This window comes from Meleagris gallopavo, chromosome 2 (genome assembly GCF_905368555.1).
Source record: "Meleagris gallopavo chromosome 2, MGAL_WU_HG_1.1, whole genome shotgun sequence".
Taxonomy (NCBI): domain Eukaryota; kingdom Metazoa; phylum Chordata; class Aves; order Galliformes; family Phasianidae; genus Meleagris; species Meleagris gallopavo.
Window position 1 is genome coordinate 24,415,333 of NC_139405.1, and position 23,860 is coordinate 24,439,192.

Consider the following 23,860-nt stretch of genomic DNA (forward strand, 5'->3'; position numbering starts at 1 on the left):
GAGAGTCCAGTGGACAGCCACAATGACAATAAAGGACCTGGAGCACCCCTCTTATGAGAAAAGGCTGAGCAGGCTGGGTCCATTCAGCCTTGAAAAAACAAGTCTGAGAGGGGATCTTATTAATGTCTATAAATATCTCAATGGAGGTGGGAGACAAATGGGTGAGGTTAGGTTTTTCTTGGTGGCACGCAGTGATAGGACAAGGAGGAATGGCCTAAAACTTGAATACAGTAAGTTTCATTCCAATGCAGAACTTCTTTAAGGTTAGGGTGATGGAGCACTGGAACGGTTGCCCAGAGAGGTGGTGAAGTCTCCTTCTATGGAAATATTCAAGACCCATCTGTATGCCTACTGGTGTGACCTACTGCAAGGAACCTGCTTTAGCAGGGGGATTGGACTTGATGACCTCTTGAGGTCCTTTCCAATCCCTGCAATTGTACAATCACATATGATTCTGCAATAAATTTCAGAAGTGTCTCTCAGCATGTTTTTTTCTTTGAATTTCCAGTTTACAGCCAGCCTACTCCTGCAAAGCTTTCTCTACATTCATGATATAATTGGGCGTTGACTTTCCAGGTGGAAATACAAAATCAGCTCACGAAGGACTGCAGCATTACATTTCACCAACAGCCAGTAGGAATATTTGAATGTAGCTGACTGAAGAGAGGTTAAAGGCTGACTTGAGGACTGAACTCAGTTTGACCTGTATGGAGCAACATTTAAGAGGCATTATCGCTGGCTTTATCCACTACGTAGGCAAGGAGAAGACATTTGCAACCTTTAGAAGCATAGGCAGAGACTGAAAGGATTATTACTCAAAAAGTGTAAGGCTTAGGGGCAACAATATTTTAAATTCATAAAGCCAAATAAAACAGCGACAGAAGGAACTTCTGTGTCCCCATAGATCATTATGAAACTCAGCAGAAGATGCAAAGTGACTGAAAAAACTGAAGTAAAAAGTGCTGAAGCAACTCATGACTTCAAAGGACTTAGAGATTTTTTTTTTTAATTCCCCAAAGTTACACTGTAACAGTATCTTCAAATGGGGAAAAAAAAAAGAAAAAAACTTTTTATTTCATTTTTCATTTTGCTTTAGGTAGGTGTGGTTAAACTGCAGATAAAAATCCAAGAGCACAGTCATAATCTTGACAAATAGCAGCAGATTTCTGGAATAGACCCTGAGAACACCATGTTGCAAAACTAGCCAATTTTTTATCATTAAGGCTGAACAAATAATTGGCAACAGAATAGTCAGACTTCTTTATAATGTTATTTTCAATTCTGGTATGTGAATTCAAAATCAGAAAATAGCAGAACAATAGCAATAAATATACAAGTTATATTTACTACACACTTAATGACATAAAAATCAAACCATACTTGCTGAAACTCAAGTGAACAAATACTTATATTATAAATTTTAAATGCAACCTGCTAGGCCATGTCTATTACACTAAAGCCCAGAACAATTTTCTTGTGAATTAGTTTAGTTGCAGATATCTTAGCATAGTTATGTATCTTAGGGACACCCAGAAAACTTCTGTTAAAGCTCTGAGAAGAACTGTTCTGCAGTCTCCAAGCTTTTCAAAGGGTATGGATTATTTCAATTCTTCTTTACTGCTGCTTTCTGATCTCATTTGTCAAACTGGAATATTACTTTTTTAAATAAAGAACAAAGATTCAAATTTTCTCCTGATAAGGTCAATTCATAGCTGCCTTGTTTACAAAAAGAGAACCATCCTTATGATTTGTGTGACTGTTTTCAAATTGATTTCCAAAGAGAAAAAATGATTTAATGAACTGCCCACTTCTTATTTGGCCTTTAATTGAAAAGTCACTAATAGTGGAACTCTCTGTTTCTAGAGATTTTGGATAGGCTGAAAAAATCCTTTAACTCCTACATAGAACATCCTTTCACAGGGTTAAGCTTTTCCATAGTATTTAAGGAAAAGTCTGACATTTTGCATACAATAGAGGAGAGAGATTCATCTTTAGCTCTGTTATAATCTCAGGGAAGAACTGTGATTCAAGGCCAACACATCCTATATCAGCTGGTACTTATGGACAGCATCCACACAACTTCTCATTTTGTTTTTCACAACTTTTGTCTTTCACAGACTCATTTCCTCAGGCAGGTTCACTGGCAAGTAAATCTGAGGTTTACAGTGCATCTTTCTCTCCCTATCAATTTCCAGCACGCTGCTTCCTGAAGAATGGAAAATCTCTGCCAAACACTTTTTCTTTCGGTGGCCAAAAGCTTTTTATGTGTGTCCAGCAATGACACCTCTCCATTTCCCTGCCTAGACTTGTATAAGCTACATGCTTTATGCCTGTTACACAGAAATAAAACTTCCTCTGAAGTTATTTACTCTGCTATATCTGTAAACTAATAGAAACTTAAGAACTCTACAGTATAGTGCATGATACTCAGTTAAATGAGTTAAATTGTTGAGAGTATTTGCATGATACTCAGTTAAGTTGTTGGAGTCTTTGCATGGTTCTTGAACTAGGACAGTCTATTTGATAAATTAAGACTGACCTGAAGAACCAGCCACCTTTCTCATCAATTTGGGAAGATCTGGATTAAAGTTATCAGCTAAAAATCTTCTAAATGCAACAAGAATTGGATCTCCTCTGATGTTTGCATCCTGTTACAGTCAACCAATCTTTATGGTGTAGTCCACTGGGAGTTTTATCCTTACAGAGCTGCTGATAAATAAGGACAAGCTGGCACTGTACTAAGTTATACCCAAAGAAAGATCTGGAAAACAAGCAATTGTCATTCATGGGAGCCACAAAGCTTATAGAAGTTCACACCTACACATACAATGAGAAACTGATTTAAACATAAATCTCGTGGCGCTTTAGTTATTAGCTTTCCAACTCTGCACTAGCCTATACACTGTGTTTTGAAGGGTATACCTGCTCAGAAGGCAACCTTCACATCTTAATCTGTTTTCTCTCAGAGCCCGTGTCACGTAGCACTGAAACAACATCATCAAAAGATGCACAGCCTTCCTCTTGTCCTCTTGAGGAGACATTAATAATAGATTTAATTATTAAACTTTGGCCATAGCATTTTTAACCAAGTAATACAAAACCAGCACATCAGTGAGTACAGTGAGTATCACAGCCAAGAGAACTACACGTTTATGAAAAGTATTTAAATTAAAAAAAAAAAAAAAAAAAAAAAAGCTTACAATACCAAGTAATGCTTGCTGAGTTCTTGGAACCACCAGAACATGCACGCAGAAATACAAACATAGAAACATCAAGTAACAATGCACCTGATTGTCTACTTGTGCTGCTGACATCTTGGAGCAATCACTATGTGAACAGACCCCTTGACTTGCCCGTTCTCTAAGATCAGATGATTCTGCATAACAGCAGATATTGTATCCAAGAGGAAAGTTGCTCACCTGGTGATTTAAATTTTCCTACCTCCATCAAAGCCAGGCCACTACACTGCTGTCAGTTTCCCTGGTAAAAGAGGGAATTTACACAAGTTATTTTTATATTGTGGTATCACCGAGAACCTCCCGAGTTTCAGCTATTAAAAAAAAAATTAATTTGTGTTCTAGCTGTCCTCGGTGAATGATACTGGAAGGGTGTGTTTTGTTGTTGAGTTGTTTTTTGAAATAGCATACCAGATTGATAAAATAATCTGTTTTCTTTTTTGTACTCTTAATGAGAACCAAATGTGAGCCCTTAGCAACATCCTAAAAACTTCAGAGGTCAAACTAATTCCATGTGTAAATTTAAGGAATTTTACACAATATGTGAATATTGTACACAATATGTGAATGAATGCAGACTATAAGGACACAAGCTCTGAAACTCTTGTTAATTTATTGGAAAATGTTTTCAGGTGATTGAGCATTTATGCCCCAAACCTGTAATCGTACTTTTTTTGTGCCTAATTCAAACACTGCACTAATGGAGGGAATGCATCTTCAACCACCTTATTCAGTTCTCAATCCTCCCTGAGTGTTCATATTTAAGTTAACAGTGTATCCGGGAATAGGAGGCAAAGAATATTTTTACTTATGCAAAGTACTTCTTCATATTTGGTCTGATATTAAAACATATCTATACTGATATCCAAAGTGAGCATTCCAAACCAAGCAATCATCATCTGTACAGATAAGCAATATGTAGCTGTGTTAAGGACACTGGTGAAAGAGCTGAGTTGGAGCAATGCAGAAACTTGAATTCGTCTGCAAAAAGCACATAAGATTTAAATGGAAACCTCAAGAATACTTTTATAAAGAGTGACATAACTGTTATGACTGTGCTCTCAAAACAAGTAATACAGAAGACAAACCATGCTAAATTAGGCTCATAGCTGAGTAAGTGCAGATTAATAAATTACCACTGCACACCTGATGTGCAGCAACTGGTCATACTTGTATGCTTAGCTTCCAGCTGGAGCAGGACAAAAATCATTCTTCCCCAGTATTTCATGTCTGTAACAGCACACACGTGAATTATTGCTACAGTCCAGCTGACAGTAACATTTTTGATTTGAAACCTAGTAAACAAGCCTCTATAGAGCCAGGCTCAGACATTCAAACTACTTTCAATTTCTGAATAAAGCTGTGTAATGCACATGGACAACAGATAAAAGATATTTAAGCACACTTCTCAATGCATAGATTTTAAAGACAGAAATAGAGGAGTGAAGAAGTTAGCAAAATGGGAACATGCCAGGAAAGACAGGGCTTTTGAAGGACAGGAAGGTTTGTCTTAAATGCAGTAGAAGAGGAAGAGGCAAGGGATCACAAGAGCTAGCCAAGCCTGCCAAGGAGGAAGTTCTTATTTTCTCCTTTCTTGTTGCTTTCTTGCTGTTCTGAAAGTATAAATAGCCCTTCCAGCTCCCAAATAACATTCCCCTTCCAAAGGAGGCTGCTTGCAAATCTGCAGACAGTTCATAGTCAGCTTGCATCTACAACTGAATGTGCCAGCATATGCCTCTGGAAATTTTTCACGCTACTACCATTAGAGCACAAAACTGCTTTGTTCACTATTCTATCTGTTCATAAGAAATAACTGCTGTCTGTCCAAAGAGGCTATGAGAAGAATAAAGGCCTATTTGGGTCAAACATTGTGAGCCACAAGGTTCTGAAACCACAGCGAAGCCACACATTGAAACACACGTTGCATGAAGTCTCTTCCAAGACTGATGCCCTGCTTGCCATCACATAACCCTACCAAAAGCAGATGGGAAAAAGGGCACCACAGATTAGCCATCAACTTAGTAAGTTAATGTATGCTATAGTGTTACAAAATATACACAGGATTTCCGTCATTCAAAACATTTACAGCTGGACCATCCCAGAGACAGCCTTAAGAAAGCCAAGCAAGCACGTATTTGCACCTCAGTGTGCCACTCTCCCAGTGGTTTTAAGCAAAGATCTGGAATTACTTTTGCATGTACTTGTCATGTGAGCCTGAGTCTTGTGCTCCTGTATCAGAACCCAGCCATATACAACCTCGTCCATAAGGCTGAGCATCACAGAAGAGCGTGGGATATCTGTGTGACAAAGGTAGGTGCACACAACCACAACCACACTAGTCCAGTCTGACAAGAGATCCTTTGCAAAATGCAAAGCCAGTTAGTTCTATACAAATATATTCCATACTAGTTTAAGGAAAGCAGTCTTAAAAATAAACTTTCCCAGTGCAGACAAGCTCTCCGTTAGGAAATAGCACAAGAAATGAGGTTAACAGAACACGTTATTTGATGTCTGGCAGAACCTCAAAGTCTTTTTCCCCCCTCCTGTGGTCTCCATTAAGAACATAGAGGGGATAGGAGGAAATCAAACTAAAAGCCCTAGAAGACAGCATCCTACACTAAAGCTGTGCAATGACATGATTTCACAAATTTTCCAATACCAATATTTTGCCATGCCAAAGGCTACAAGTGAAACAAGACAGGTATTTCCGGGACTTCTGTGTACCAAATCACCAGCTCAAAAATTTGTTCTCTTAGTTTTCTGTATTTATTAACAAGAAAGCGCTTAGAGTTTGCCTTGTAGCTCCGTGGTATGCAGCTGAGCGAAAAACTTTCAGAAATTAAAAAAAAAACACCTATTTTTACTCACATGAAAGGAATTTGAACCCTTTCAAAGGTATAGTTTGATATATTGTTTATTTTTTTAAAAGCTTTCACCAGATTACTTTCCACCACCTCGTTCCATCACCTCAGTCATCCAACGGATTCATTTCACCCATTCTAAAACTTTTGTTCTTTTCAAACACCCCGCATCTCCCATCTTTGCAGAAAAATGCAATTACATAACTGGGCTGGCAGGAGCGATAACATCACTGAATCACTTCAGACTAACAAACCAAGCATATTTTTAGAACAAAATAAAAAAAGTCAAATTAAGTATAAACCTGTAAGTGAAGTTTCAAATTTTACCTTGAGAAATGGATGGAAGACAGGTCTCACTCACCAAAACATCAAAAATAGAAATATTATTTTTGAATACTCAGATAAATTAGTATTTAAAAGATATGCAAAACCTAGGAAGGTGGTGGAAAAAGTAGCTATGTCTCATTATCATGTCTGCCTTAACAAAAGACAGAAAATACCAGTTGAAAAATATTACTGTTTTGAAATTCAGTTTGGGGTAAGTGGGCCTTCTTTTACTTCTCTAAAACAAAATCAGAGGAGGGAGGAATGAGAAGGGAGAAGATGAGTATGTTACAGGGAATAATGCACCACCCTCTCTGGCTGTGAAACTGAGTTATGACTCTTTAGCATTCCGTTTTCCAAGCCTCATAGTCCTACTTTACTTAGCCATTTCTTATACGGAGTAGACTCCAAACCTGGATTATCACTGCCGTGCTTCCTCCCCAGGTCTACAATGCTATTTTGAGATGAAACTACCAGAACTGGCATATTTCAGATGCAGCTACACATTGGTATAAAATAGTCTTTGTTTTGCTCTCATTCTTTTTTGTACCAACAATTTTCAGTTTCCTATTCTAGCTTGCATCTGGGTGCTGAATAAAACAAATTTATCACTCCAAAGGTTTAACAGTCATCACAGACCACCATCAAACTACATGTAAAGCTAAACATATCACTTTCTTAGGATCCTAAGATCCTTCTGCAGTCCTTTACAGCAGGCTATTATGTTTGCTGCATTAAATAATTAGCAACAAGAGCAAATTTTGGCACTTCATTAGTTCCTGCTTCTTCCAAGTCACTGATGACTTAAGTGTGACAGAGCCTGACAAATCCCTGTTGGATTCCCCATACAAATTAAACATTTTACTCCTAAGTTTCATTTTCTTTCATAACCAGTTGGCAATGAGACCAATACCATTTCACCTATCATCTTAGCAATTAGGCTTTTGCCTTGCCTTTACAGAGGGAGCACGGTTACCCAGGTATCTTTATTCAATTCCATCCAGAAAAAGAAATCAGAGTCTTTAAAAAGGAATAAAAAAAAAAAGGCAATGGTTTCACACATCACTGAGGCAACCCAAATACAAGAGGACAAACATATATGAAAGAAATGGTTAATAGCTGTACTGAAAGGCAATCTCCCAAAGCTCCTTACAAAAAAAGGCAAAGCAATAACAAAAGAAAACCACCAGCCCTCATCATAGAAGAGCTCCATTCAGGTCCATCACCAAATATGAATGGGAAATCTGCAAAATGAAAGTAGAAGACAGAAACGGATATGGAGAGGACAAATACTAATGTATCAATATAGTCCTTCACCTCCAGACCCTCTTTCCACAAGCTAGGACAAAATTCTTTAGGAGTATTACTAGAAAGTCAGAAAAGGGGAGATTTTCAATTCTTTTCATCTATATTTTTAATTTGTAGCAAATCCCAAGCCCCCTGTGTTCCTTGAGATCTAATGGAAGCTGAACCACAACTTAAACAGTATAACAGATACTCATCTGACATTCCATTATTATTGTGTGATTGCTATTTTTAATGTCAATCTTGATGTAAATAAAGTTACTAACACTGCTGAGGTTGATAGAGTGACATTACCAAATGTCACCCTTAATGTTGACACTTTTATTGCTCTTCTTAATGACGACTTCAACATAGCTAGAATGCTGCCATGACAATGATCGAGCACAACATAAAAGTGAAAACATCCACTCGATGTAAATCATTTTATTTACACCCTTTATTATCAGTGCAGCTATAATTACAACCTACCAGAAGACTGATATGTAGCATTTATATTCTCAAATTTCCCTGTTGTATGTCTCTTGGAACAATCATTTGTTAAATAGAATCCACAGATTTTTCCTTGTAAGTTAAAAGGCAAGCAGATTTTTTTTGTTTTCAGCTTTATCAGACATTGTAGTCCCAACATATCTTCACATGTGGAAACAAATTTGGTTACTGAATGTTTTACAGATATTTTGCTTGTCTTTCTCAGTTAAAAAAAAAAAAAAAAAAAAAGAAAGCCAGAAAGACAGATAAAAAAACCTTGTTTTAGTATTGCAAACTTGCATGCCTATAATCTAAAATGTTACAATTACATGAGAAAGATGCAAAAAAAAAAAAAGTACGTCTAATATTAACAGAGGGTTAATATTACTACGTGCAACTGTGGTTTTTTAGAGAGACGAGATAGAGAAAATACATTTTTTTAGGTAAACACCTCTATCACGTGCCACAACCTCAAAGACTCAAAGCATTTCCTTTCTCAAGATAACACTAAAAAAAGTTAGTAGTAACATGACTAGTATATTAAAAAGGCTAGTTCTGAAAAAAAAAAACAAAAAACAACTAAACTGGACTCCACTTGTGACCTTCCTTCACTGTGCAAATTGTACTGTGAAATATTTTACTCATTTAACTATGCAAGAACTTGTGCTCTCGTTCCATAATGATTGCTTATCTTAAAGCTCTTGGTGAGGAACTTTCAAAAGCAATCGTCAGAAACAAGTATATTTCCAAGTTATAAAAAGAAATAATTTTTTAAAAAATAGTGTGTCTTTATTGCAGTATGTAGGCCATCTGAATATCCTTTTATAGAAATGTAAAGAAAATGTTTCCAGAACTGCCTTTGGTCGTTTGTGGCCAACTAAATACTTCTGATGGTTTCAAAATATGCTATAACGTTTTCCTATTTCTCTTTTTTTAAAGGCTAAGACATAAAACAAGCTATAAAATCTTAGTATACACAATATATTTTTCTTAACCCATACAACACTCATCTTTTCCTTAAACAGGTTGCTTCTGTAGAGACTTCTTTTTAATGACTAGACTATGATATTTAGCTGAGAATAAACTAAAAGAAGACGGGAATACAGAAAAGTATACTGGTAAAGTATATTTATGTTTCTTCAACTCTTCCTGTTTAGGAAAAAAAAAGTCTGGATTAAAAACACAGCACCTAAATTTTACACAATTCTTAGGGAAATAAATAGATACAACTGATCATATATAGCAAATGTTTCATCTTACCTTTTAGCCAACCACAGTTTGCTTCCTATACAGGTAATGATGTCACTGAGTCCCTGCTCAAAGTCTGAATTACCAAGCTGTTTTGAATCCAAGTATGACTGCAACAAGTAAAAAACCTAAATTAAAAAAAAAAAATAAATTAAAAGAATGTATGTATATTTTTAATTGAAACTAGTTTCTAGACACTGTTTTTCCATCAAATAACTTGGGTGAAAATCACCTGCAAAATAAACAACTGTTACACAGGCAAAAGTGTGTATTCATTTAGCATAGCAACAGATAGAACTCTTAAATTACATATTTGTTAGAATTCATTTTTCACAAGTGAATAACAAAAGAAGACATTCACACCCTTGACTTGGTCAAAAAGAAGACATTCACACCCTTGACATGGTCAGAGCACAGTCTGATTGATTACCTTCTGGCCTTGCTAACTTGAGCACCACTCCATTACCAACCTCTTCTCAGAGTCACCTGCTTGCTGATGCCAGCACCACTGCTAGTGGAACATGTTGGGCAGCCCAGCCCAGCAGAGGCACAGGGCCACAAGCACCCACATGCACAGCCACAGAGAACGGAAGAGGTGCAGAGCAAAGGCAAACTCCACATAAGCCAACAATGCTGCTGAATGATTCTTCTGCTATAAGCATGCCCAACTCACAGGCACCTGTGGCCCAGCACAGCTCACAGTGCAGCCATCCCCTGCCCCACACCATCATAGCAGTGCAGTCTGGCCCCTCAGCCAACCAAACACTGGTGCACTATTAACCCCATCTGGGCTGAAAGCAGGGCATGGGGAGCAGTGCAGTCCCAGTTCAAGTCATAGCAAATACATTCATGGATTTTGATACATTGGCTGAATACAGTCCTATACACAGGAAAAAAAAAAAAAATCAAGCCATGCTTTCTATTGTGATAAAGGAATTTGAAAATAGGTTTCAAGACTGAGGAAAAGTCATCAATTTTTTGGTTTATTTTGTGACTCCATTTTCAGTTGACATAAATACATTACTTGTGAATTTTCAAATGGAATGCATAGAGCTGCAATCCAAAGTTTAATCATGTCTCTTTACCAGACTTTTATAAGCCTCCCCTTATAAGAGAGAAATATCCCTCACCTCACGGTCATGTCTTACTCATGTCACCAATTTTTAGCAGTACCTACATTTGTGAACAACTGTTTTCAAGGATGAAACATAGGAAGAGTAAAAATTCATCAAAAATCTCTAATGAACACCTTGAGAGCTATCAAGAATTGTAGCCACTGCCATTGAACCAGACTGATGCACTAGTTTCACAAAAACAAGGTCAAATATCCCACTAGATTTATGGTCTTGTTGCTCTACTTTTTATGTTTTAATAAAAAACATTAAAAATTTTAAAAAGTTTTGTTATTTACATACGTTAACTACATCATATATTTTATGAAGGGTGCTCTGAAAGTAATGCCTCCTATTTTATTACGTTGCCTCATGATTTCAGAGATGGACGTTGGTGGTATAGCAATAGAGGCTGAACTTTTCCACCAATACTGCATTACATGTTGTTGCCATGTGGCAGATGGCAGAAGTGGGGCAGTCTGACACAACGGCGTCTGACATGGAAGTGCATATGAAGTAAAGGTGTGGAATTGGATTTCTCCATGAGGAAAAAATGGCACCATTAACATTCACTGATGGTTGGTGAATGCTTATGGAGACCAAACAGAGGATGTGAGCACAGTGAGGTGGCAGGTAGTGAGTTTCAGTAGTGGTGGAAGTAAAAGTGAGTCATCTCCATAGAAGTAGAATGTTATGAGTACAGTAGGCAGCTCTTGTTCACCTCTGGTGAAAATGCATAACCAGTAGTGGCCATTGTGTTGCAAAAGTGTCTTGCAGCTGAAAATTTGCTCTATTAAACAGTATTGTGCTCTTTGTATCAGTTGTACACATGGAAATAATTATCAGGCATTACTTTCAGAGCAACCCTCACAGATGCGACCCAAGACAATTCCTCTTCACTCAATGCAGCCCAAGCAAGACAAAAGGTTGGGCAATCAAGTTCTACTGCATTACAGTGTATATAGCCAAGTACGTGCTAACCATGGGGGTTACTGTTATAACTAGTATGATTTACTAGAATTATACAAAGAAACTGTGCAAGAAGTCTCTTTTTTTTTTTTTGCCAGAGTAACTGGCATCATGAGTCCTAACAACAGTACTCATTCATTCACGCCATGAGGATTTCCGCATTACGGAGGCAAAAGACACAAATCCCTACAGTAAAACAGATACAGATGAATTTTTAATCAGAGTTCAGGTATCAAATAGCTATGATTGGCAAACCCAATCCAAACTTAAAATGTAAGTATTCAGGGATATGAAGCCTACAGACTTTACATTGGCTCTTCAAGGTGTGCAGGACCTGATATACTATACATGACTAATGAGCTTTTTAGAGGAAGGAGAATTAGAATTAGCATATATAATCACTCTGAAGTGCTGACAGCAAATTATCTTTGTTCTTACTCTTGAGATCCTTCATTGAGGGCTCACAACAAACCCAACAGGCAGCTGGCTTTCACTGAGGAGGAAGTTCACACCCTTTTCCCCTCCAAGGACAAAGAAGGCCAAACTCCCTGTAGAAGGCTCTGTTATCACCTCCAAAGCTTATTATAAAAGCCTAGTAGGCATATCACAGTCATTATGAAGGGAAAAACTCAAGATACCAACAGAGAAAGCATGACTTGTAGCCTTCTAGTCAACAAAGCAAGTAATTCCTGTTCTTTGAGACCTTTTTGTACTGTTTAATAACAAGTTCTCCAAGTAGTATTTAAAATACAGGAAAAATTCGCTAAAAGAAAAAAAAAAAAAAGATTTATGGTCATCTGGATGTTTAGTTATCTGGGTCATGAGCACAAAGAGGAAATATTTAATCACAGATGAAAGCCAATACCTCTTGCAGAGCAGAGATGAACTCTGGTAGGACTCTACACAAAGAAGAGTGTGATATTCCTCAGACAAAAGTCACAGCACCTATAAAATTCTACACTGCTTTTACCTTTCTCATTCACATAGTCATAGAATGGCCTGGGTTGAAAAGGACCACAATGATCATCTAGTTTCAACCTCTCTGCCATGTGCAGGGTCGCCAAACACCAGACCAGGCTGCCCAGAGCCACATCCAGCCTGGCCTTGAATGCCTCCAGGGATGGGGTATCCACAAACTCCTTGGGCAACCTGTTCCAGTGTGTCACCACCCTCTGTGTGAAAAAATTCCTCCTAATATCCAACCAAAACCTCCCCTGTCTCAGTTTAAAACCATTCCCCCTTGTCCTATCACTATCCACCCTCATAAATAGTCGTACCACCTCCTGTTTATACGCTCCCTCACTTTCAACACTGCTCCTCCCACAAAGGCTCAGGAAATGCTAATTGGTAATGTAATTTCTAAATGGAAAAATACGAAGATACATGGAGCAGTATTGAAGTCTCATAGGAATGATCTTGTTGAAGTCAAGGACTTTTGCTTGCACAGGAATTTGGAAGCTAGAATAGCAGGAGCAGGGTGCTGACTCTCCTCGTTTCTTTAGCTTATTTTACAGCCTCTAAATTTGAAAATCCCTTTGCCTGAAAGATATAGTGATAGACACAACAGGGTTTCTATGCAAACTAAAAAATTATGTCCTCCACTGATTTTTCATTGCAACTACCAATGTGCTGAATTTAGGAAGGTTTAGAGATGATATCAGACCATTTGAGCATATCATATGAAAACACTCAAATTTGAAATTAGTAGCAGCACATTGTACTTATAAAGTAAGAATGTTACGAGTAACTGATCAAACTGGGGCCTTTGCTTCGCTCTGCGAAAATAAAACCTTTACATCCAGATTTTTACATCTCAGATCTTGGTTTCCAGCTGTCGCTTGCTCCTGGGGTTATCCTTTTTGTTTGTTTGTTTGCTTTGGAAACACAAGTATTACTGCATAGCATTAAGTTGACACAATTTAATTTGGGTTATTTTTTGTGAAATTATACAAGAGGAAGAACAGCTGCAGTAATTTCAAACAAGCACAGAAACAAAAGAGATGTCAGGAGACTATCTAATCTGTGCAAACATTGAAGTAGGGTCTAAGAATTGTCAGATGAAACAAATGCTCATCTGTCCTAATCTAGAAACCAGCCAATAAAGCAGACTTCAAAACAGCTGTAGGAGACCTCTTCAAGTGTTTCTTTTACACTCAAAATTCAAGCTCTTGAAGTAAGGTGTTATTTTTCACTACTACCCTCACAGTAAGCGACTGTTCTCTAGACGCCATTCAGTTGGTTTGAATTTTTTCCACTGAGGTATCTATTGAATACAGTGATCCAACTGGGGTCCGTATGACAGGAATGATGAAATAAACTCTCCTCCCTGTGTTAACAGGTGTTCCTGTATGAAAAAAACATCTGGAAAGTTAGCAGTTGGAGTGACTTTTTTTGTTGTTGTTGCTGTTGTTTGTTGATAACAATGTCTACATTGTTATCAAACTGCTGCAGCACCAGAACTATTTCATTATTGCTTTTGTTTGGAACAACTGATCGGATTGCACTGATCTTCTCCTTGATATTTACTGGAGAACTGATTTCTGCCATCTCTCTTCTTACGAGAATACTGTCACTGTGAATGTCTCCAGTTTCTGTTTTTGTTTTTCTGTCTTCTCCAGTGGATTTTTTTTACTTGTTTTAAACCTTCTGAACTCCTATCTACTAAACATCATTTTGTTGACAGCTGATTATCTAACTTTCCTGAGATCACTTTAGAAACAGACCATTTTCTACAAAGTACTTTGCAAAAGTACAAGCTGGAAAACATTTGTGAGTTTCACCAGAGATCTCCACCTTCAATCCTACTGAAGTGTGCTCTTGCCTATGTTGTGGTTTGCTTATTAAAATGGTTCACATTATTACCTACTTGAAATTAATCTTTTTCATGAAAAACCATGTTCAAAATTGACATTACTACTAGTTTTTCCTATGTATTTTGTGGTATGCTCTTAATCTGTTAAGTAATGGATACTCTAGAAGTAAAGGGATGAAAGAGGAAAATAACGTACATCAAGAGGCTCTTCTTAAGGCCTTTTATATCCTCAGATAATCGAAGACCATTTGGTGCCTCAACCTTCTTGATTTTATTTTTCTGCACTTGTGTTAATTTCCAGGAATTAGAAGAGATTTATCTCTAAGCAATAATATAACATCTGCTTCACAATTATGAAGGGGCTATCATATTTTTCCTAGAAGCTCAAACTAATTTAATCTCATCAGCTTTGAAAACAACTCCCAAAGTGCATCCCTCCCAAATACACCAGAGACCTACATAGTTTGATTGTTCAAGCAAAAAGACTTGAAAAATGGAGTGCTGTGTATATAAAAATAGATCAAATTTGTGAATTTAAATTAGTCCACATAAGAAATTCAGTACTGAGAATTCAAACAAAACTGCTCTGCAATTCACTTTCCAGATTAATTGTATCCTTTCAGAATGGTATTATGCAAACATTAAAAAACAAGAGCCATACTTAAGCAGCAGAATTAGAAGATACAACTCACATAGAGTTTGATTCACTCAAACGTTGGCATTCATCAAAGACGATGTTTAAACCACTGTGGTTTACCTTGGTCTGACATTTGATACATGCAAAATAACGATTTTCTTGTTTCAATGCAAGCCCTCTACTATTTATTCACCAGACTTTAAAGACCTAGTAAGCCTTCCTACAAAATAATTATTTTTTCATCATAGGAGTAGAATGTCTAAACTAAATTTTAAATTGAAATTAATGATGGCGTGTTTTATTCAAATCTTTCCACAGCATTCAAGGCAAGCTAAAATTAGAGGCGTCCAAACACACAATCTGTGGAAGTTAACTACAGAAGTGCTCCACTTTCAACACACATGAAATGCTACTGCTTGGCATACATGATGGTTGCTCCAGAACTAATGCCTCCTGTTTTATTATATTGGCCCATGAAGTCAGACATCAGCGTTGGTGGTACAGCACCCAATAGCCCAGGCCATGACACCTTGGAAGAACACAGGCATGCTGTCTGGACTTGCAGAGATGGGATTATGAAAGTCAGGGCACGGACAGAACTGAACTTGGCAAGGGATGTTAGAAAGAACAAGAAGGGATTCTGCAGGTCAGAAGAGACAGGCCAAAGAGAGTGTACCTCCTTTGCTAAATGAAGAAGGAGAACAGGCCACAACAGAGACGGAGAAGGCTGAGGTACTCTGAGGTCTCTGCCTCAGTCTCCACTGGCAGCCAGGATTCTCACATCACTGAACCTAAACCTCCAAGTGGAAGCTGCAGGAGCAAAGTCTCTCTACAAGAGTGGAACAAGACTGTGACTGACTCATTGGATTGAATGTGTACAAGCCCATGCAGCTGGATTACACGCACAGGGTCCTAAGAGAGCTGGCTGATGTGATGGCTGAGCTGCACTCCATCATTTGAAAAGTTGTGGCTCTCGGGTAAAGTCCCTGGAACTGGAAAAAGGGAAACATCACTCCCATTTATAAGAAAGGGAAGAATGAGGACCTGAGGAACTACGGGCTGGTAAGTCTCAACTCTGTGCCACGGAAGATCATGAAACAGATCCTCCTAGAAGACACAAGAGGGATGAGTGTGTGTTCGAGACAGGCAGCATGGCTTCCCCAAGGAAAGATCGTGCTTAACCAATCTGGTGACCTATCATGGAGTGATGGCAGCAGAGAACAAATTGAGGACAACTGGTTTCAACTACCTAGAATTCTGCAAGGCCTTTGACATGGGCCCCCACCACATCCTTATCTCTAAACTGAAGAGAGATGGATTTGAAGGCTGGACTATTCAGTGGATAAGGAACTGGTTGGGAGGTCACTGCCAGAAGGTTGTGGTCAACAGCTCTAAATCCAGGTAGAGGCCGTAAAGAGCAGTGAGTCCAGAGGTGTGTCTTGAGACTGGTGCTCTTTCACATCGTTATCAGTGACACAGATGATGGGATTGAGTGCACCCTCAGCAAGTTTGCTGATGACACCAAACTGAGCAATGTGGCTGATAAAGCAGATAGAAGGGATACTATCCAGACGGACCTTGATAAACTCAAAAGGTGGGCCCTTGTGAACCTAAGGTGGTCAGACAGAGCAAAGTGCAAGGTTTTGCACTTGGATCGAAGTAATCCCATGTATGTATACAAATAAAACAACTCCTTGACAGCAGCCCTGCAGAGAAGGACTTAGGGGTCCTGGTTGATGAAAAAGTTAACAAGAACCAGCAGTCTGCACTTGCAGCCCAGAAGACCAATGGTATCCTGAGTTCTATCAGAAGAGGGGTGGCCAATAGGGTGAGGGAGGTGATTGTTCACCTCTGATCCGCTCTTGCTGGGGCCCCAGCTGGAGTACTGGGGCCCCTATCACAAAAAAATATGTAGAACTTTTGGAGAAGGTCCAGAGGAAGGCCACAAAACTGAGCAAGGGCTGGAGCACCTCTCCTATGAAGACAGGCTGAAGGAATTGGGCTTCTTCAACCTGGAAAAGAGAAGGCTATGGGGAGACCTCACTGCAGCATTTCAGTTGCTTAAAGGGAGTTTATAAACTTAAGGGAAGTCAACTTTTTACAAGTGTAGATAGTGATAGGACAAGGGTTAATGGTTTCAAACTAAAGGAAGGGAGATTCAGATTAGACGTCAAGGGAAATTTTTCAGTGAGAGAGGGGTGAGGTGCTGGAACAGGTTGCCCAGAGTGGTTGTGGATGCTCCATCCCTGGAGGTGTTTAAGGCCAGGTTGAATGGAACCCTGGGCAATCTGAGCCAGTACTTGACCTATTGGCTAGCAACCCTCCCTGTGGCAGGGGAGATGGAACTTGATCCTTGATTTCCCTTCCAACCTAAGCCATTCTATGATTCTGTGATTCAATATAACTTACTTTTGGTGACCTGAGACTATAAACCAGTCAGTCTTCACACAAAGAGGTAGAAATTTTATGACAAGGTTTGATATGAATAACAAAAAAGACCAGCTTTCCAGCATACAGCTCTCTTCAGATTCAAAACATTACTCAATTTCAAATCCTTTGCTAAATTCCTCACTTAATGTGTTCCTTTAGAATTCAGTTTTTTGTTGTTTTTTTTTTTTTTAATTACATTAAGGCATTATGAGTGTGTATATATATATTATTTCTTTTTCAGGTTACAAAAGATTTGCACCATCAGTCAAGGAAGGTTTATAAATAGACTGAAAGATAGTTCTGTCATCCTGCAACTGACATGAAGTAAACACAAAGAAAGATACCATCTTTAAGATGATGGAAGTCTTTTTAACAGGACCTGAAGATACAAAACCTGAAATATTGTCTTTAGTTCTGTGCACTGAAGATGGACAAGTTGCTGGATGCTCACAATCCTTTATTCTTCTACCACCAAGCTGTGCAGGTTTGTCAAACTAATACACCTGGAAAATACTATTGACTACCTGCCAACTTGGGCAGGAGTTGTTAAAATGGTACAGGCCATGCAAAGACCAGGTACTTCGATTTATTATGAGTAGCAGTTTCCAGACAAAGATCATACTAAGACTCTTTGGCTCACGATGCTTTACTAACACTGAGCCAGCAGCAACCAGAACCTTGTCTCCCTTCCCTGTGACTGACAATACTTTATATCCTTGTTCTTCAACTTCAGAATCCCCAAGGAAAGGGAAAGTGTGAAGGAGAGTGGAGAAGACAGAGAAAGGGAAGCATACAGCTTCGTTTCACTGGCGTTTCACAAAGAGTTTTCTTCGTGCCTAAGCAGAACTTAGACATAACACTTTCCAGGTATTTGTTTTCTGAGAGTGAGGAAAACAAAATGAAAACTACCTTTTAAATAAATTAAAAAAAAAAAAAAAGATTAGACACCAGTGAATTCAAATGTACTAATCATGTGAAGCAGGAAGAAACATTTATCTCCCCCATATCAACTTTGAAGTTGATACGAAGTTGATCATATCTTTAGAAACTGTCATATCAGCTCAAATTGCTGTATTCAGGCTATGAAATACATATGATAGTAACAAGGCAATGCAATGGAGGATGAAAGCTTATATAAACTTTAAAAAATAGTGCCTTTAACTTTTTTTGTGCCCAAATATCTACAGAGACACTGAAATTATAATGCAGCTTTTTAATAGCCATAAATTTAATCAAGCTAATCTATTGTTGTGATTTTTTGCTTATTTTTGCTTAAAAGACAATTAACTTTTAAAGGAGGAACTAAGGTTTCTGAAGTTATCATCAACTTTTAACTTCAGACACTAAAGTACTGACACTGTATGCATGCACACATGTTCATAATTAAAAGAAAACAGCAGCTTCCATCATGAAGCCACACAAAGTGCCTTTATTAAATAAGCAGATTTTCCAAACACTTTGAAGGTTATATAATTGCACACTTCTCAGTGATGTAGAAAAGTTAAACTTTTCTCCCCTTAAGCTGACCTGAACCAATAAAAACTTCTGCATGCACACCCTCAGCTATGTTTGTATGAAATTAAGTATACAGTACAAATATTCACATTCCTAACTGCAAGACTGAAACAGTGCTCTCAGTGTTCATTTCAGCACTTCTTGAAAAAAAGCAAACTGACATCACACTACGGCATACATTCTCAGCAGAGAGTATTTACACCCCTAAAAGATAATAATAAAGAAATAATAATACAGATGTTTCATCAGCTGAAATAAAACACTGTGTAAACATGAAGCTTGGAAAAATATGCCGCTCACCAAACTGTGGAGGTAGAAGCAACGTGGAAGGGGGGGGAGGACAGAAAGAGTGCTTGCAAAATGGCAGCAGAGATCACTGCACTAAGTTAAATGTGGTATTTTGGAATTTCTCCATCGAAAGGAAGAGTATTAACAGGCTAATGAGACAGCCTCAAACAAGCCACATTTTCTTTTTTTCTTATTTTTCTTTTTTTAAGAGGGATATAATTTTACACTTATTGTATGATAATACAACTGCTAAGTTATTTTAGTATTCTGAAAACTAGACCAGTTTTTCATTTTTTACTAAGATCAAGTCGATAAAATCTGGCAAGATGCTGTGGCAGGTGAAGATATTTTTATTAGGATGATAAAAAAGTTCAAAGCTACTATAATTATCTCCAGTGAACAAGCCCCCCCAAAATCTTTTTATTTAATTTTTAGAGGATGAGCAGCATAAAACAGTGTGATAATTACAAAGAAACTAAAAACTGCAACTTCCCAGTTTTCCAAGAAGATACTTAGATAAATTTGAGAGTTTATAGCTATCTGCCTATCTTTGGATTTCTTCCTGCTCCTTAAAAAAACCCACATATTTATACAAAATAAATATATTATTTTAGCATGTATGGCATGAACACAGTCCTTTCATTTTATATAACTCTCAGAAACAAAAGCAGCTACACAATTTGCAGGCTAACCATGTAAAATTAGTGTTGAATCAATGATTTTTAGGAATGCATAGGTAGCAATGGTGAGGTTAAATAAACCAATGTTCTGCATTCCTGAAGCATGGATTTGAACTTCATCTGAATAGCAACTACGTGGTAACAACTGTAGTTGAGACATCAGAATATACACTGGTGTTGCCGAAAACCATCTGAGAAGTCACAGAGAAAACAGGCACATAATGCAAGTAATGATATATGTTTTGATATATGCATGACAAGCAAGTCTTGTGTCAGGTATGAGGAGATCACCAGTGTGACAGACTAAATGTACAGTTGAACCCTGTTGCATGGGAAGTGACAGGATGCTGGGCAGCCTCGTACCCAGACAGTACAGGTGGTGCCCCTACACCCTGTGCTCTGACAGCAGATGTTTAATCCTCTGCCACACCAGCAATAAATATTTTCCATTCATTTCCATATTTGAATGACAATGCACTAAAGAAGAATTTCAAATATTTATCAGTTCTTTTGCAATCTCCTCACAAACGTAGTGTTTCAATAGCCACCACTTAACCACACTGCTTGCAGTCCTGGATCATTTATATATGCACCACATTACTGTAAGAACCATCCCTGTGTTCCTACCACCTCTGTTCTTTGAAGTCTTTAATTTCATGCTGTTGATTTCATAACTGACAAATCAGATTATTATTTCTGCCAAATATAAATGACATGATTGTCATAAATGTTTACTGTATACAAATATTATTTGCTTCCTCACATCTATCTTTGTATGAAGTAATAAAACTCAATCAGAAGTTGCAATATTTCCCTTTGCAAATCTTTTTTCGAAAATCAAGGTTCTTTCCCATGTTAAAGCAACAGTTGGTTTACAATTCAATTTTTCCATAATTTCAGCTTTGTTCTGTCAGCACATTTCATCACCTAATTACACAACTTCACTTTATTATTCATGAGAAAGTAAGGCTTGTAAATCCTTCCTCCAAATACGTCCATCAAAATTCATAAAGCCAGGCTTAAAACAGAATCAAGTTGTTTTAATTAAAATGCAGGCAAGCGTGTTTTGATTGAATTAAGATGTTGTAAAATAAAGTATGAAAGTGTCTGAAGTAATGAATAAAAATACTAGTTAATTCCATATAACTGAGCAAGAATAACACACCTGTTTAATAGTCTGAAAATTATTAATGCCACAACTAATGAAAGGTATGAAATACTAAAAAACAGCAATGAAGCTTTTTTTTCAGCAATAGATATATACCACAAAGCCACAAGACCAAAATGTTTTCTTAAAATTGAAAATGAACTCTGTTTTTTGTCTAAAACAAGCTAACAAGTGAAATTTCACAGATCAAAATTCTTATACAATGCCAGTTTTATTTGGAGGAAAAAACCTATTTTAAAAGGAGGATGAAACTAGATCCTAGCTTATGTCTGTATGCCACAAAACAAAACAATAAAAAGTTTGCTGCCAACTTACATCACTTTTTTTTTTTCCCCACTCAAATATCCTGGCTGTATTTTCTCTTAGAAGTACCTGGCTTGCCTATTCACACAGACATCCGATAAGTCTGTCTGTTTTACTATTTGGATTAAAGGCACTTTTTTCCTTTTCTTTTAAATCTAAAAAATAATTCAGATGGAAAAGACCTTTAAGATCATCAACTCCAACCTCCCACCCGACACAAGTATACCACTAAGCCATGCGCCTCTTAGTGCCACATCAGCGCATCTCTTAAACATCTCCAGAGATGGTGACACCACCACCTTCCTGAGCAGCCCATTTCAACACCTGACCAGTCTTTTCATGAAGAGATGTTTCCTGAAATCCAACCTAAACCTTCTCAGAGCCATTTGAGACAATTACCTTGCACCCTATCACTTGTCACCTGAGAAAAGATACCAACAGCCTCCTCACTGCAACCTCCTTTCAGGATGATGATGATATCATCCCTCAGTTTCCTCCAGACTAAACAGCCTCAGTTCCCTCAGCCATTCCTCATAAATCTTGCCTTCCGATCCTTTCACCAGCTTCAGTGCTGTTCTCTGAATGTGTTCCAGCAATTCTGTGTCCTTCCTGCAGCGAGGGGTCCAAAACTAACCACAGTACTCAAGCCTCATCAGAGCTGAGTACAGGAGAAAAATCCCTTCCCTAATCCTGCTGGCCACAATACTTCTGATGCAGACCAGATTGCCATTGACCTTCCTGGCCGCCTGGGCACACTGCTGGCTCAGTCAGCTGTTGAGCAGCAACCTCAACTCCTCTTCTTCTGGGCCATTTTCTAGCCACTCTTCCTTAGTCTCCTACCACTGCATGGCATTATTGTGATCCAGTAGTGTTCAGAATTTCACTTTGTTTAATATCATATAACTGGATGTGTTCCACTGATCCAACCAACCAGATCCCTCTGCAAAGCCTTCCTATCTGCAAGCACATCAACATTCCTGCCCAAGTCATTCATTTTATAACTTGAGACACATGCAGTGAGTAGAGCTGCCTAACCAAAAGACCTAAAGATTGCCTGATGGATGAGAAAATGATTACTAGACAGCACTAAGAGCAAGCAAAACTGACAGATGAGTGTCACACACACATTATTCTAACCAGCCAGCTTGACCAGAGACAAAAGAAGGTACTGCGTGGCATTTCTACTCCCTGCAAACATACTTATCTTCTCAGTAGCACATAACCAAAACTTTGAAGTCCAAAGCAATGACATTAGAAACAGTTAAAAATTGTGCTAAGGCTGTGTTTTTTGATTAAAAAAAAAAAGCACAAAAAAAAACCCACAACCCTAACAATAGGAAGGATACAATAAAGTCTCCTCTTCCTATTTCTTGCCATCATCAAAATCTATTCAAGATCTTAATTCCGGCACTTTCAAGAATATAAAGCTTTACCCCTCCTTTCTTCCTTTTATTTTATTTTTTGAGGAGGGGGAGTGGGGGAAGGGCCATGGTGTAACAATTTAAAACAACTCTTTTCCACTGTATGCTGCATAACAAGCTATCCTGCAAACATTCACATGAAGGAGACAAAATGCAAATAAAAGACCAAGGTACACACCCTTGTTTACTTAGGGATACTTACAATTAGGAAGAAGATTTAAGGATACCTCCACTGCCACTAAAAAGCTGACACATAATAGACTTGGTCAGTAAGAACATGTTTATAAAGGGTGCTCAAAAGTACTCTGCTACTTGACCCTGTAGCTGCGCTGCTTTCAGGAGAGCTGATCTTACGTCTCAGGAATGCCTGCATCAACATACAAGCTGAGAAAGTAATTAGAACTAAGCTATAGAGATCTGATGTTCTTATTTCAGAATTCGTATTATAACTTATTCATAGCTTCAGAAAAGCTCTCCTAACTTACAATTTTAAATTCATATTAGAGAAAATATGTACACAAGTCTCCTGCTCTCAAACAAAAACATTCAGTGTTTTTAAAGCCTAACAAATAGTTTGCTACATTAGATGTCCAAACATAGTTAGCTACAATTATGAAAAAAGTGGCTTTTCAAAGCCATACTACAATTTTCCCAAATCTTTCCCCATTAATACATTAAGAAAGTTACTGTACATAAGACTGTTGTACATGCCTCATGTATAAGGGATGGATTTATGCTTCCATTTCTGCATGTTTACAAGCATACTGTCACTGATAATGGTTCTATTTATGCAGTTCCATTGAACAGCAGTACTACTGCCCAGACCCTGAAGTGAAACACCAAACTCTTCAGTTCTTAAAGTGGAGCCTGATACTCTGATAAAACATCTCATAGCAGGGCAGAGATCACTCCCAACAGACACTGTGGTTGAAACACCCAGTCTGGAAAGTAAGAAGGTATGACAACATGCACCCAGATCATGCTATCAAATCATCTCAGAGTTGACAGGCGAAAACAGCCTTGTGCACTTGTAAATTACTATCATGAGTACAGCCAATGAGACTTTTCCTGAAGCAATGAGCT

General features: G+C 38.0%; 1 protein-coding gene across 6 annotated transcripts in view; it reads right to left on the reverse strand.

The window, feature by feature from the left end:
- Nucleotides 1-23,860, reverse strand: part of THADA (THADA armadillo repeat containing) — a 209,874-nt gene that overhangs the window by 44,083 nt on the left and 141,931 nt on the right. For all 6 annotated transcript variants that reach the window (XR_014881997.1, XM_019612707.3, XM_085219344.1 and 3 more), the window contains one exon: nt 9,455-9,570. Coding sequence is in view for 5 of the 6 variants with exons in the window: in XM_019612707.3 (XP_019468252.2) it covers nt 9,455-9,570 (116 nt within the window). In the remaining variant the exon portion in view is untranslated. The remainder of the gene's footprint in view (nt 1-9,454; nt 9,571-23,860) is intronic.